Below are 15,993 nucleotides of genomic sequence, written 5' to 3' on the forward strand. Positions count from 1 at the left end.
TGGTGGAGCCAGAAATCCTCCCCAGAATCGAGAGCCCATGCCCTTAACTGTGAAGCAAACAGACCCCATCCCCCCGCTCCCCACACAAAGCATCCTCCCAAGCGTCGAAGGACGACACCACAACGGCCCCTGCCTCTGCGCCATGACATGGAATCCCCAACACCATGTCCTGTCATCCCTTCAGGGTCCAACCCAAACGCCACTTCTCCCTTGAGGTATCTGACTTCCGTCCCTCACACAGCATTACTCCTCGCCCCTATATGCTAGGGCGTTTTCTCTGCTACGCCGGCTCGAGAATCCTGCAGGTTCCTACTCCTTACGCCAGCCTCAGAGACCGAACAAACTGAGAACAGGGATCAAGTCCGTTCAGCTATGAATCCCTACTGTTGAATAGCCCGTGCTTCTCAATCAAACCTGGGTCAAGTTCTCATTAACGTGTCAGTGGCTGATAGGCCTTCATTATGTTACCTTTATCATGGGATATTTTTAACAACGTCCTAAGCCAGGAATTCAAGTCACCGTGATAACATTCTAAGAACTAACAAGGAGGAAGAAACCCCCGCCTACCACCCCGTACAGGAGAAGCTTTATCCTACCTCTGAGAGCCGTCGGGGAGCCTGCCTACTGGAAAGGCTGAATGTGGATCTGCAAGCACAGAGTGCTCGAGGGCTTCCAAAGAAAAGGAACTAGGTTGCCCCCTTCCTCTGTAGCCCACCTCCCCTCTCCCCTCAGGTATCCAGAACCCAGGGAAGAACAAAAGGCTAATACTGGCAGAAAAGGAGTTCAACCCGGATCCCCAGTGAACTGCCTGGAAGAGGAAACACTTTTCTCGCGACACTGGCTGCGATCTCCTGGCCTGGTGAAGGGCAGAACTGGGTTATCACAGCCCGCCACCTGCCTGTGGGCCCCAGCCAGAAACACTCCTCCCTCCTGGCCAGCAGCTCGTCTCAGGGCCAGAGCCGGGGGAGCTTGTGCGTGAAGAGACCTCTTCCAAGTGCTCTCCTGGCTATAATTAGAATTCTGCAAAGGCATTTATTTTTAAGAAACACAAGCACCGGGATGATGATTCAGCCGAATCTGCACTTGCCCAGAACCTCTCATCAGATCCACGGTTATTATTTTAGACTGAACAATATATTTCTCCAAACCCCTCCCCAGTCCAAACAAGGGAAAGATCTCAGAAGATTTTCCTATCGAAGGGCTCTCAGCCCGCCTTCTGTTTTAGGGGAAGCAGGGAAGGGGACTTCAAGTTTCCAGTAATACACTTTGTGGAAGGAAGGAGGGGGCGCATCCCTCAGCACACAGATGGATAATCCCAGCCTCGTCTGTTGTCACGTAAACATATCCATGGTGACTTAGGGTGACGGCTTGATGGCCTGGTCCCAGGTGTACCCTTATCCCCAACCTCAGGCCTGCATTCCTGGAGCCAGCTATCGTAGGGGCCACTCAGATGGGAGACACGTTGAAGGGGACAGGATCGTGGCTCCATAGAGAAAGTATTCTGTAGCACGGAAACCTTAATTTTCCATCCTTGTGACACATGGCGGAAATTCACACTCTGGGTTTTTTTTTCCCAAGTAAGCTCTACCCCCAATGTGGGGCTTCAACTCATGACCCTGAGATCGAGAGTCGCATGCCGTACCGACTGAGCCAGCCAGGGCCCCCCCCCTCCAGTGCTCTAGATTTCCAATGGGATCTTTTGTTCTAGTCTGTCTTCATCTTATATGGCTCGTGACTCATTGACTTGATCCAAATGTATATGTAAATGACGGCTCGTATTCACCCCTGCTTCCTAACCCTTGACAGTCCGGGGGAATGAACCACCTCCTCGAGTCTCGCACACACCTTGAGGCGGCCTCCGTGTCCAGAAAGAGCTTGGCTCGATTCGGTGTTGTGTCAGTGCGGCCACAAGGAGCCTTAGAACCAGAAAGTTCATGGCAGCATTTTGGGGACCAAGTGGGGACATGACATCCTAGGGCTGAACATACCAGCTGGTGTGTGTCTGTGTGAGACTGGGCTTAAGAAAAGAAGCAGTAACGTGGAAGGAGAGCCCACAGGGTTCCCCCAAAACCCTGCATCCCTTTTCTGCCCCTCTGACTAAGGCCTGTGTCTGGGGCATCTCCTCCCCTCACTTCTCAACCCCCGCCCCCTCTCCCCTCAGCAGTTGCTGGGGAGCAGAGGTCAGCAGGCCTGAGTGGCAGCCGGGCGGGGAGACAAAGGCTCCTGCAACTTGCTTGCTATTACTCACCCACAAGAATTTATTAAATAACACTTCGTGCTAAGTGCCTTGTAGGTCTCGGGGTTACACCAGGACAAACAGCAGCTCCTGCTCTCACTGGACCCAAAGTGCATTCCCTTTCTTCTGATGGAAATTTGCCTCTTGTTTCTCCCCTATGAGTGGGAGATACTTCGGGGACACAGCCCATCTATGTCCAGTTCAGGGCTGCCTGACTGGGAAGCACGGGCCTCACGTCTATTCATGCTTCTTACTCCTGTCTCCCCTGAGATCACAGCCCCCGAGGGTGGGCAATGTCATCGCCCATGTGTTCACCCACTCACCCTCACACACAAACACACCCATGAAGACCAGTTTAGCTCTATTCCTTGTGGACTCAGGATTCTAGAAAGGGATATACAGTAAGGGTGCAACTCTAACATGGACCTGTCAGTCCTCAAGGAGAGACCCCAGGCCTTCCTCTCTTGTCTATTCTGGCAGGAATCAGGTCAGGCTGGGCACCACTTTAGGACTTCTGACCTGTCTGGGTAGGCCTCAGCTGGAGGGCCACAGGAGGGGGGACTGGTTCCTTCGCACCTGTCACCCTCATTCCAAGCCCGTCCTGCTCCTCGCTCCCATTCCCTACTCCCCAGGACGGTAGGTACTCTGCTGGCAGGTGCAGGGCAGACAGCTGAAGCTGCCATGCAAGCAGACAGGCCTCCGCCCAAGAGATTCTGCTCAGCAGAGACTCTCCAGGCCCTGCCCGTTCTTCCAAGGCCTCCCGAGGTAGGCGGCTCTGGCCAGAGACCAGGAGCCACAGGTCCCTGTCTGAGATTCCAGGGCTCAGCCTCCCCTCCTTGCTGTGGCAGAGAAGCCCTCAAGGACCTCCGGTGGTGGCTGACCTCCAGGAGGCTCTTTGCTCACTCAGGTAAGGAGGTCTTCGTGGATACGGCTCATCACCCCCCTGGTTTCCAAGTGTCCCCAGGGACCCCACACCCTATGAGATCCCGGGGAAGCTAAGCCGGGCACTCCTTTGTCTGGGCTTTTAGAAGGAAACGCCACATCATGCAGGAGGCTTATTTCTCCCTCTCCTGAAGCCATTCCACTTTTCTCTCCTTTTTTTTGCTTCCCCTCTACTTTCCTTGCTAAGAAAATTATCTCCTTTCCACCTTTGGGGAAATTTTCTCATCCGGAATGGAAGGAGAATGGAATGACTTCTTAGGCCTCATTCAAAATATCTTCAATGTGATTAGACCATGGAATCAAACCGATTCTCTAGGACTTCATTATGACTTCGTGGCCTCCCTGGGGCAACTGCCTGGAGGCATTGCCGAGATCCTTCAAGACAGAACTGCGCAGGAACTCCACTGTCTAGCTTGGGGCCAGCAGTGAAAGGAGACCTTATCTTAAGATGGGGCCTAGTAACCTCTGTGACCCTGAGGGTCTCCAGCAGGGTGAGCCAAGCCCCCTAGAGCCACAAACCGCCACAGACACAGATGACCAAGAAGGGAAACCAAAGAGGGAGAAAAGGGAGGAAGAGAATCAGAAATAGCAAAGAAGAGCAAGGAGGGACAGAGGGGGAGAAGAGGAGCCAGAGAGCGGAGAGAGAACGAAGATGTTCTCAGGGGTCCTTAGGGACTCTTGCCCCACTTGGGAAGAATGTTCCACGTGGTCACTCCAATTGGCATGAGTTGCTTTCATGCTGACACGGGCAGCCCAACCAGAAAACCACTGTCTGCTCACCCCTATGCTCCCAGGTTGCGGCTATAAGCAGTAAACCAAGAAGTGTGGACTGTCAGAGACAGAAAGGACCCCAGGGAGTATTCTTGGGTCTCCGTAGGGGAACTGGTGGCATTTTAGGTGGAAAGGTTCTTAATGGGGGAGGATGAGCTTTGCAGGAAGTTTACCATCTTTGCCCCCACTCCCCGTCCCCGGGATCTATCATTATAACAAGGAAAAACTTCCCCTCCTCCCACCTCATTTCTAATCCTTGTCCCCTGAGGGTGTTCCCCTCCGTCTGCTGCTGAAAAGCCAGCCGCAAGGGGACCAGGCCTAGCACTGGGAAGCAGTTGGTAGAAGTTCACAGCAGGCCTTAAAACCTGGATCTCAACCTCGATCTCCCTGTCTCTTTTAGAACCACAGGAAACAATTTGACTGTTCTGTGTGGAAGGTGCTTGAAACACTCCTAGGGGAGCAGAGGATGACAAAGGACTTGTAGGTGGAGGGTGTGGGACTCACTGTTTCCCTCTTGAAACCTTGCCCTGAGCTGACACTAGTGCGGCCTTTGCTGCTTGCCCTCCCACCCAGCTGACTCTTCTTCTGTCAACCCAGTGACACCGATCCTCCTTTCCAGAAGGAATGTTCAGACAAGTGCAAAACTGGAGAGGAATGCAGGGCTGGACGTAGCTCCAGCTGTAGGCATGAGGTCGGCAGGGATATAAAGCCACTAAAATTATCCCAGCACAGAAAGGGGCTGGGACCCCACAGCTGATGGGCCTCTTGCCTGTTATGGTAATTTTCCACCCTTTGGGCCACTCCCAAGCTTCATTATGGCACCCAACACATTTAGAAATGATCTGATGGCCTTATGTAATGCTGAACAAAATAACACAGTGACAGAGCCACCAAACCCTTCCTACTGCTGGCCATTCTACCATAGGATGCCCGGAATTTTGGTGGGGTTATTGAGTCACAACCAGATGTGTCCCTTTCTCATTTCCTCACCAAGTCAAGATTACCTGGAGACAAGCCTGCTTGGTGAAGGCCAGGGGCAGAAGCTGAGAAGCCGCTTTCCTCCAGACACACCTCTAGGAACCAGGGTGTCCTGGGCTCTAGTCTGTGGCAATGGCAGAAGCTGGGATCTGGAGAGGGAGGGAGGGGCTTGGTGCTTCCATCCTTCTTGTCCTCCCTGCCTCACGCAGCCCTTCATTTTACTTTCAACCCTTGCCTCTCTGTCCCCTCAAGCCCCTGTGACCCCCTACCCAGCCCTGAAACTCAGAAAGCAGGTTTTAGGAGGAATTAGTAACACCCCGTAACACCTCAATCCACTTGAAACTTCAGCCAAGATATTTGCCCTCTAGAATCTTTTCCAAACTGGGAAAGGAAGTGGCAGGGGCTTCAACTACCAAGGATGGCCACGGTCTTTCTGGGCTTGCTCATATGAAATGGTCCAGAGGAACCCACAAGCCACCTGTACTCCCCTGATGGTCAAACTCTTCCAAAGTCACCCTGCCCCGGTTGTGAAAAAGAAAATCCCTAAGACCTGACCCACTAGAGAGAGTTGATGGAGGGAGACTCCTGGGAACCAGTGCTGTGCCTGGGAGAAAGGGCTGTGGGGTTCCGGGGCTGGTTGTAGCTACTCTTTGCCATTTTGGAGAAGTTTATGTTTTCACTGAACCATGAGCCATCACCTCTGTGCACCTGGGGCCTGCCCTGCTGGGGCTGGGATCGACTTCGGGGTGTAGAGGGAAGTGGGTGGTGGAACGGAACCCCCATCTTCCTGCAGGTCTTCCTTCCTGACCCCTCGGTGATGACTGCCCTCTCCCTATTGCCTTTCTCCCCATCCCCAGGCCCACTTCCTACTTCCGGCCGACAGGAGGGATGAGGGTGAGTGGGGCCCCAGACACTAGAAGGTGGCTTTGCACTCACAACTGCGGCAGTCTAAGAGCCGTCCTCTGCAGGCACAGGCGTGGTTGCTTGCCTTGGCTGCGTGACAAAGTAGCCAGGGATTAGGGTATGGGCATGGCCTGGGGGTGACTGAACACCAGTTTCCCTACTTGGCCCCTGGAATGACCAGCCAGGCTCCTCCCAGGGCGTCTTCAGTGAAGCCCAACCATGGGAGTCAGGCCGGGGTCACACCCTCTAACTTCACCTCAGCACCTCAGGCTCCAGGGGCCCAGGCAAGCCTGGGAGGAGCTGAGCCCCAGATTCAAACTCGGCCTCCTCTGCCCCCCTCAGCAGATCCAGTGCCTGGATCCTGACATTCTGTTGTTTTCTTAAATCAACCCCCAAATCAGTTCTCCCATTCTGACTGATCAAACCGTGGCTCTCCGAGAGTGGTCCCTGCACCAGCATCATCAGCATCCCCTGGGAACGTGCCAGAACAGCAGGTCCTCAGGCCCAAACCAGATCTGCTGAATCACAAACCCTGGGGAAGGGGCCCCACAGCCTGTTTGAACAGCCCTCTGGGGATCCTGGGCTTGCTCGTTTGAGAAGGGGGTGTAGGATCCTTCTGTCTATCCACAGCTGGGCCCTTGTGCCGTGGGCAGCCCCCTTTCCAGCCCGTGCGGATAACCCACCCGCTCCTCCTTGCTCCCACCCGATGACGCACCTCCTTCACTGGCAGGATAAAAGCCCCTTAATGCGCAATCCGCCAACTTCTATGTCCTCTACCCGACCTGAAACGCTCCCTCAGATCCCCCCTTCCTTCACCCCTACGATCTGCACAGCTGGCTTCCGCAGGTGCAGACAGGCCCCTCCACACTCCTGATCCAACCTCTCTGCCTGTTCCTTCCCCATCTCCTGTTCTGCTGCTTCTTCCTCCGGGCTGCTCAGGGCCTGCCCGCGCTTCCTTCTTTCCTCACCGACTTATCCAGCTAGCGCTGTCACTTCTAAGTAGATGTCTCTACTGTCGTGACCTCTAGTCCTCAAGCTCCACATCTGCATTTTCAGCAGCTTCTAGGGATCTTCCCCAGGGTTCCTGAGAAGTGGCTGCTCAAATCCCACAGTCCAGGCTCCAATGCACCTTTTTCCCTTATTGTTCTCAGGCCACCAGCACCTGGCACGGCCTCTGACTTCTCTCTCCGCAGCCAGTGTCTGAGATCTTGCTGGCTTTCTCATCCCTGGGCACTCGTGGGAAATTTTTCTGGTTAAAAACTTAACATGCCTTGGACTGCAAAGTTCCTGTGGATGAAAGTAAAATAGATGTGACAGGAATGGTCTGAAACCCCCACACTGCCACTCGGTGCATCAGTCCGTCAGGTGGCACGCTCAGGACTTTGGGGTGTAGAGGGCAACGCGGGGCTTTATCAATGGCTCGATGTCTGCTGCAGACCGGGAGCTCCTAAGGGAAGATGTAGCCCTCCTGGGGCAGCTAAGCTGACAACTCAGAGAAAAGGGCCCCTCGCCTGCTTCCTGAGTAACCAGATTGCCACTTCTGGGTCACTGGCTCCCTGCTACGTGACCCTCCGAGAAGGGTTTACATGTGCGCAGTCCTCTGAGACATATGCTACTTTGTTCAGGGATGCCGATGAATGGATGACTGCATCAGAGAGGGGGAGAGATAGGGTTACGGTGAAGGTCAGGGTCAAGAGGCAAGGGTGCTGGTCAGCATCAGAGGCAGGATCAGCGTCAGGGGCTTGTGCAAAAGATCTGAAGTCATCCTACTCCCTAAAAGGACAAAACCATGCTGAAGTCCCCCCTGTTCTCCAGCTTCTCTTGCTGCAGGAGCTCCCCAGCCCTCCCTCCCCCACCTCTTCTTCCCTCCCTGTCAAAGCCTGGACCCCAGTCATCTCAGTCAACACCTTCTGGCTGTAGATTCTGGACCTTGGTTTGGCAGTGGGAAGTGGAATGGGGACAAACAGGGAAACTTCCTCAGAACTGACAACAGAAACTTCCTGTTCTTCCAAAGACAGAACCAACACTTCTGTCTCCCTCCCCTTTCCCAGAGCCAAAGGACCCGGGCTCCAGCCCCAGTCCCATCACTGACCAGCTACAAGACAGCACAAGATAACAAACCTGGGTTATGTTCTGGTTTCTTCCTCTGACAGTGAAAACTAAAACTCTCCCTTCTTACTCTACAGGATTAATGTGACAATAATGACATGCTTGTGTTGAAAGCAGTTCACCATGAACAAATCGCTCTCACTACATCTTCTAAGTTGATCCTATGACTCCTTGAGAGAAAGAGGCAAGGGAAGCGTTTTTATCCTCTTGGACGGATGGGCAAACCAAGGCTCCTGAAAGGCTCCTTGCCAGGCCGCAAGGCTGAGGGGCGGCAGAGTTGGGGCTCGTGCTGGACCTCCGTGGGCCATACCACCGTCCGGGGCGCAGCGAGAGCGTCCTGTGACCCAGCGTGCTGCCGGTATTCATCAAAGGGGCATTTTTTCTCCCGTATAATTATGGCCCAAATATCGGCCAGTGGTTATCCCCGGTTACTTTAGGCCTCCTCAGCTTCTCCAATCTGTCATTTGTCAAGTGAGTCATTTTGACCTAAGAAGTAGGTGTGAAATCATGGGCCTCAGGCTAAGATGGGGGAGGGTGGAGTCAGCAAGGAAGAAGCTGAGCCTGCAGGTATTTCTGATGCCACGATCCAAAGAACGATCATGAATTCTGCCAGGCACGGAGGGCTACAGGCTTTTAGGAAACTTTCATCAGTTCTAACAATCCGATCTTCTGGCTAAGGGAACTTAAGCCTAGGAAGGTGACATGACAGGCCTCGCGTCACGGGGCTCACAAGGAGCTGAGCTGGCCCCAGACGCAGGCTCCTCCCACACCGCCAGGATTTGGGGATATCCTTCATCTCTTGCTGTCTGGAGCCTATCCCCTCACCTGAGTCTACAACTGACTGGCGGTGGCATCAGAGCAATGGGGGTAATATGCATAGTGGATCCTTCTCCACAAGGAATGCCCCAGAATGAGGGGCGGTCCTCTTGGAGATCTCGGCCTGGTTCAGATGCCACGCCCAGGACACAGCTTTATCCCCACGGGCCATGACAACCCACGGATGTGTGTGTGTTGGGCCTTGAGCCAAGGAAGAGGAAACAGTACTCACGACTTGTCTCTCCTGCCGAGCCGTCTCGGGGGGCTTGCCTGTCTCCTTCGGGGGGACAGGGATTTCCCCCGGCTTCTCAATTGGGTTGGAGAATGGGCACTTGCAGGTTTCAGGATCTGAAGGAGATGTGAGGAGTTACCACACTGGGTCCGAAAGGAAACCGCCCTCGCGTCTTCCTACAGCATCCCCCCACCCCCCCAGCCTGCCATGATCCCGGAGCTTAGGAGGTACTGAGGGGAACACTTCCAAGGGGGCGTACTGACAGATGTTGCTGGCTCAGTCTGCACTGGCAAGGAGCAAAGGACCCCTTCCCAGAGGCTGAGACGATTACACTGTGCCCCCTTTTCCACAGCAGAGGAGCAGAGCCCCATGCCTCAGCCTCGTGGGGCTGCCTCTGGGTACTATCTTGTGAGGGCGAAGTCCCATCTGCATTGCCCCAGAAACTGGCTTGCTCTTTCGGACTCTCCCACCCCACACACAGGCATAGAGTGGTTTCAATTTATCCAGAATCTCTGTTCCAGGTCCCTCGGGGTGAAGATGACAAGTCCCCAGGCGCTAAGCAGAACCAAGCCTGAGGTCAGCAAAATCTCTTTCCCCTGTGGTCCTCCGAGTACACACAGGCTTTCTCTCAGTGACTCCACAAGCCCCAGAGGGATGAGGACAAGCAGGCATGATGTCACCATGGAAGTGACATGGGAGAAAGAAGAAGGGCTCATGAGTGTCGTTTCTATGAAGCCAGCACAGTGAATGCTCCCTTGCTATTGTGACACCAGGTCAGAATTTGATGGCAAAATGCGTTGCAATTTATAAAGCAAAGAAGGGATATAATGTGACTCTGCAGAAGATTCTAAAGCAGGGTGCCCCCCTCATCCTCGTGTGCCCAGGACCTTCCCGGTTTTAAGTAGGAAAAATGTCACGACCTGGGAAACCCCCCAGTTTCAGGCAAACTGGAATGATTGGTCACCCTATCATAAAGACCAAAACAACAAAACAAAATGAGAGCCTCAATCTAAAATGACTAACATTTTAGATTTGATTTCCTAGAAGGAAGTACAGGCCAAGACATGCTTTAACTCTAACATCTAAATTGACTTTAGCTCCAGTTTTTGAAGCAATCTATACAAAGAGAAACTTTAATTGTCCATGTCAAATAGCAAATGAATTACACTTTTTGTTTTAATAGGGTGGCTACTAAGCAAGATAAACTCAAGGAGCTTTAGACCATCCCAGAAACATGGGGCATGAGGCAAGAGGGACACAGAGGATAGGGATAGAACTCTCTTGCATCACTCATTCGCCTTCCCAGCACCTACCTTCATTCTCATGTCCCTGGCATATTTCTCCAGCTCCTTCCTTATGTCAGCCCTTAACATCTTTGAGACATTGAGGACCAACTGCTTCCACTCAATGGGCTGGAAGCTATGAGGCTCGTGGGGGACGTACAGCCCGATCTTGACCTTCTTGACTGTGTGCAGGTACTTCTTGTAGGAGTCTTCAAAGTCAAAGATGAGGTCACTCAGAGTCCGAAAGGTCAACGGCTTGTCCATCAGCTCAGCCCTTCGGCTCATGCCCAGTGAGCCATAGCGGCCATTGCAATAAATCCCCAGCACAACGTGGTGAAAGTAGTTTCCTGAGAAGTAGGTTTTAAAGCTGATGGGGAATCGCTCGATGGAAGGCTGTCCATTGGTTAAGTATCTTAGATCATCTGAGTCAAGGAAGAGAAAGGAGGCCTTGAAAATTCAGAGCTTGGACTCCCAGGAAGGGAAGTGGCCCATACAGGCAAAGTAAGTGTCCATCCCTCTGCCTCTGAGGCTCACACCTAACCTATCCAGACTAATCCTTTTAGAAAAGATTCACTTGATATTTCGAGTACCTATTACATGGTGCATGCCGAAGACAAATTCAAAGGGGACAATGAGAAAAACTTGCTTTCTACTTTAGTAATTAAATAAATGCAAAACAAAATCATGGCTTTTTCCCCTCCCTTAGTTCTCTACAGGGTATGATGAGTATTAAAGGCTTTTTTTATGTAATTGGAATGACGTTCTCAGACATTAATTCTGGCTGGAGTGTGTGGGACAGAGCAGAAATTGAAGGCCTCTGCAATGTTCCAGGAGAAAAATGAAAAACAGAATCAAGGCAAGGCAATGAGATGTAAAAGAAACAGACTGGGGCACCTGGGTGGCTCAGTCGGTTAAGCGTCCGCCTTCAGCTCAAGTCATGATCCCAGGGTCCTGGGATTGAGTCCTGCATTGGGCTCCCTGCTCAGCGGGGAGTCTGCTTCTCCCTCTACTCCCCCTCCCCACTCATGATTTATGATCTCTCTCTCTCTCATGCTCTCTCTCTCTCAAATAAATAAATAAATAAAATCTTCAGAAGAAAGAAAGAAACAAACAAACAGACTGGTTGATTATCTGGATGGGAAGGCATCAGAATAGGTCACACCTGCCCCTCATCTTCTCCTCTCATGGGCCCCAGCACACCCATGCCAACAGCCTTGGGTATCACACAGAAAGCTGCTGCCAGCACCCAAACCTCAGGCTCCCGCCATTCCCCAACACACTTGGCATCACAGATTTGCTTTCCCCACTTATCAGCCCATTTGGATCGAGCAACCCAGCCTCTTACTGTTGTATCGGTTTGGGACCAGCAACCCGACAGGCACAGCATCAGGTAACTACCTCCCTGACTCACACGATGGAGCGCTGGACAAGAAGTACCACACCCTCAAGCCCATCTCAAAATCCCAGGAGAGCCCCGGCAAGGACCCAGTATTTCAGGAGAGGCATGTTGCAAACTCACGGTGTCTCTTTTCTGCTGAAAACCTGTGGTGACTCCAGGGTGTTCCTGAGGTAAATAATAATCCAGGTGCTCCCCATGGCAGCCTGTGCGTGGTAAGCGCTCAGTCAGTGGATACAGTTCTCCACGCTCTGAGAGTCTGTCTTCACTGTTTCTGGCCCCCACTCCAATGGGTTTCCCACACAGAGACCAGAATGTTCTATTCAAGCCAAAATTTGGTACGTGTCAACTCTTTTGCTTCAGTTTTCACTGTCTGTCATCTTCTCCAGACTTGGTACAAATCCTTTACCAAAGTCCTGCCACGATTCAGCCCCTGCTCCTCATTCCTTTGTCCAGTTTCTTCCCCCCTACACACACCCCCCGACACCCTGGACCAGCACACGGACCCACAGTCGACCACGAGACGTTTTTGAAGGATATGCCGAGACCATAAAGAATCCACACCCATGCCCTTCCCTCATAATGGGAAGTCATCTATAACTGGAAGTCTTAAATGACTTTTAAATGACCTTGACATTACAAAGCTATGAGACCAATTCAACAAAACGCCATTAAACATACTCTGCATCACACGATGCCCCCTATTGCACTAGAACTTCTCTTATGGCTTCACTCACACATCAGCCTTCTAGTGCAGGGGATTCAACCTGGCAGAGATCTTTGGGGTCTCGTAAGAATCATGAATGAGGAGGATGCTGCTCTCTTCACACAGGCGGCACCCCGACTGGAACAGCCTCACTGCTCTCCCTTCCCTCCTTCCCCCCTTCCCCGACCTTCCTCAGTATGAGTTCAGTACCCACCCCTGTAGCACCTGGTGCTTAATATCCAGTGTTGTCATTGTGTGTCCGTTTGCATCTTGTAGGGGCGGGAGAAGTGTTTTGCATGCTGGTGTCTGTCCCCGGGTGTAGCACAGGCCTGGCACACAGAAGTGCGTCATTACTGCTTGCTGCAAGGATGACCCTCCATTGTGAGGACACCTTCCTTAGACTTCAAAAGAATGCCTCAGTGAGGGCCAATCCAGAAGCCAGCCCACAGCCCTGAGGTCAGCCCCATCCTCTGCCCTCAACTGAATCACAGATAGCTCCTTTCTATAAAGTTACCTGTTTTCTCTTCACTTCCTCCTGTGAGATTAACCGGCAGTGAGGGAGTGAAATCACAACCTTCTGAGTCCCCTGACATCCGTTCCTGCATGTTTTCTGAGGTAAGCTCTCTGGGGCTGGAATAAGGGCATTCCTTCGTTGTTTTAGTCAGGATAACGAACCTTTACTGGGTGCGTATCTCCTGTGCCAGAGAGCCTCAGGTAGGGCTGTGGAGCCAAAGATGAAGAACGCAGCCCTCCTCTGGAAGCCTGTCGGGGAGACAGACTCAAAATGGACACAACATGGTCAGTATGGCAGTTCCTCAAAAGGGAAACATCAAGATTTGCCATATGATCCAGCAACTGCTTCGGGGAGTGTACCTACAAGAATTAAAAGCAGGGACTCGAGCAGGTACTTGCACACCCCTGTTCACAGCAGCATTACCCACAGTAGCCAAAAGGGGGACGCGCCCCAGGGGCCCGCGGATGGATGACTGGATACACCGAATGTGACGGATACATACAACGGGATGGTATTCCACCTTAAAACGTTAGGAAATTATGGCTCGTGCTACAACATGGATGAATCTCGAGGACGTTAGGATCAGTGAAATAAGCCAGTTACAAAAGGACTAACACTGTATGATCTCCATTTCTGAGCTATCTGGAGTAGTCAAATTCATAGAAGTGAAAGTAGAATGGTGGTTGCTGGGGGCAGAGGAAAATGGGGAATTAGTGCTCGGTGGGCCTCACAATTTCAGTTCAGTTGGAGAAGAGGAAGTTCTAGAGACGGCTGGTGCCCATGCTTGTGCGACCACGTGAATGTTCTCGATGCCACTCAACCGTACACTTAGACATAGTTAAAATGGTAATTTTATGGCATGACTATTTTACTACAATTAAAAAAAACACACTCACAATACATGTATGTCAAGCCATTATGCTGTTCACTTTAAACTTACACAGCGCCGTATGTCAATGCCGTCTCGGTGAAACTGAGAAGAAGCACCCCAGCGGGATGTGTGCTGTGAGAGAGGCAAGCCCAGCGCCCCCAGGGAGAGCAGAGAAGAGGCCATGGGGTGACCACACCAAAATTCATCTTGTGGGATAAGCAGAGTCAGCCACATGGAGAAGAGGGAGGGGGCAGGGGACGGGAGAGACCACCAGTCCATCCTGTCACAAGTCGCCATCACTAGAATTTGTTCCATTTTTAGGGCCATCAGGAAGGCCTTGGTACCTGGAGGAAGTGGGCATGGAGACGGAGGGGACAAGGAAGTGTGGATGAGGGCAGGGAAGTGCCTGAGCTTTTCTAGGGACGAGGGAGCAGCGCGTGCCCAAGCTCCTGGAAGATCCGTCCAGCGTCCAGCCTGCTGGGGACGTGCCTCACCACGTCTAATAACAAACTGTCACCTGAATCAGCCATAGCACTTTAGTGCCGTGTTAAGCCCCTTCACGGTCAGCGAGGACCCCCAAAATGCTGCCAGGATTTGGAAGATGAACCAAAGTTCTCTGTCTCCAGCAAGCATGTGAAAGCGTGCGCGAAGCACTGAGGAGCAAACGAAGGGGCTCTCCGTGAATGAATCCTGAACTCTGGACTAACATCAAGAGAGAGAAAACAAGGAAGGACAAGACGGGGGACACAGGCTTCCAAGCAGAAGCCGAGCTGACCTGTTTCAAAGTTGTTGAGGTGCCATTTGTTTCCCAAGAACCCCCAGAGGGGCGTGTGGGAGACACAGACAGATGACCCAAGTCATGTCCTTCACTGTGCTCGAGAGAAAAGCAGGCCAGAGGAATGCTGACAGGAGCAAAGAGAAAAGACAAAGATGCTGTAACTTTTGGAATTCAGGTCTGTGTTTCTCGTCCGTGTCCAAGAGTCAAATTTCCCTGCGTTCAGCAGTGTGAGCCCCGTTCCTCCACCCTTCCCCACCTTCTCGGCACTTCTCTGAAATGTCACATTGGTAAGAACAAAGGAAAACAAACAGCACACTGTCCTCTGATTTGGACAGGCCCAGAGGCCAGTCACAAGTGCATCCCTCACAATCCGAAAAGAATTGATTAATCCAGGAAAACCTAAAGTAGTGCTCGGGTCTGTACAATTGCGCAGGGACGCGGCTACTGTGTAAAGCGAGACGGCCTCCGCCCGTGTGCGGAGTCTGAAGGTGGCTAGTCCGCCCAGGGAAGGGCCCGTGCTCGGGCTCTCCCTCCCTGATCCTCCCAGCAAATCCCCAACAACTGCTCACCCCCATTAAACTCACAGGAGGCTCTGCCCCACAGCTGTGCCTGACTCCTGTCACAGAAGAGTCCCCGGAGCCATCTCCCGCTTCCAGTCTGTTCTGCCCTCCAGCGGGGCTCCCCGGACACACATCTCATCTGCTTTGTGAGGAGCAGGAAGGAGGTAGGACAGAACTGTGGGAGAAGAGCCACAATAGGGCTCAAGTTCCCATTTTTCAAATGTCAGTCTGGGCACCTGTGGACAATCTCTTTCAGACGAGGCCGGCCAGTGCCCTGCAGACTGCAGAGGGCCAGAAACACCCCTTCTCACGAACGTGTCCAGGAGACCAAGTCCACAGACTGCACCTGTCCTCCTGTCCCCAGTCTGATTCTGAGCCACCGGTCCTTCCACTGACGTCACACTAGCCCCTTTCTCTCCTGGGTTTCCTTCCAGCTCTCTAACTTTCCTTCTTCGTCTCTGTCACGGGCTTATTGTGTCCAACTAAACCAAAAAAGGGTGAGATTTCGTCCTTGAACTTCTCTTCTCGCTCCTTAGACAGCAGCTACCACTACTCCCTGAATACTCGCAGCTCCCCAATTTCTATTTCCAGTGCAGAGCCCCCTTCCAAGCATCACACCCTGGATACCCCACCCCGACATCCCACCCCTCCCCACGTCTCAAATTGAACATATTCAAATCTGAACTCCTCTCCCCATAAATCCAACTCTCTCCGCAAGTCCTTCCCTTGGGCTGCAGTGCACTTACCCGATCACCCTGTTTTCCAAGCAGGAAATGTGGGCTCGTTGCCTCTATCTCCTCTCGCACTTGGAGCTAATCAGCACACAAGTGGTGTTGATGACCCCAGCTCCTTCCTCCACCTTCCTGGCTACGGGGCCGAAGTATCTCACCTCTCGGTT

The 15,993-nt window shown here is 52.5% G+C and overlaps 1 protein-coding gene across 9 annotated transcripts in view; it reads right to left on the reverse strand.

Moving 5' to 3' along the window:
- Positions 1 to 15,993, reverse strand: part of VASH2 (vasohibin 2) — a 37,348-nt gene that overhangs the window by 4,544 nt on the left and 16,811 nt on the right. For 5 of the 9 annotated variants that reach the window (XM_034666880.1, XM_034666881.1, XM_034666878.1 and 2 more), the window contains 3 exons: positions 10,301 to 10,682; positions 8,988 to 9,103; positions 4,954 to 5,076 (listed from right to left, as the gene is read on the reverse strand). In XM_034666880.1, coding sequence (XP_034522771.1) covers positions 4,954 to 5,076; positions 8,988 to 9,103; positions 10,301 to 10,682 — 621 coding nt within the window. Of the gene's footprint in view, positions 1 to 4,953; positions 5,077 to 8,987; positions 9,104 to 10,300; positions 10,693 to 11,789; positions 11,873 to 12,586; positions 12,702 to 12,886; positions 15,700 to 15,993 lie in introns of those variants that run through there. The other 4 variants (XM_011222275.3, XM_002917196.4, XM_034666877.1 and 1 more) reach the window with 2 other exon arrangements.

The sequence above is a fragment of the Ailuropoda melanoleuca genome, chromosome 8 (genome assembly GCF_002007445.2).
Source record: "Ailuropoda melanoleuca isolate Jingjing chromosome 8, ASM200744v2, whole genome shotgun sequence".
Classification (NCBI taxonomy): domain Eukaryota; kingdom Metazoa; phylum Chordata; class Mammalia; order Carnivora; family Ursidae; genus Ailuropoda; species Ailuropoda melanoleuca.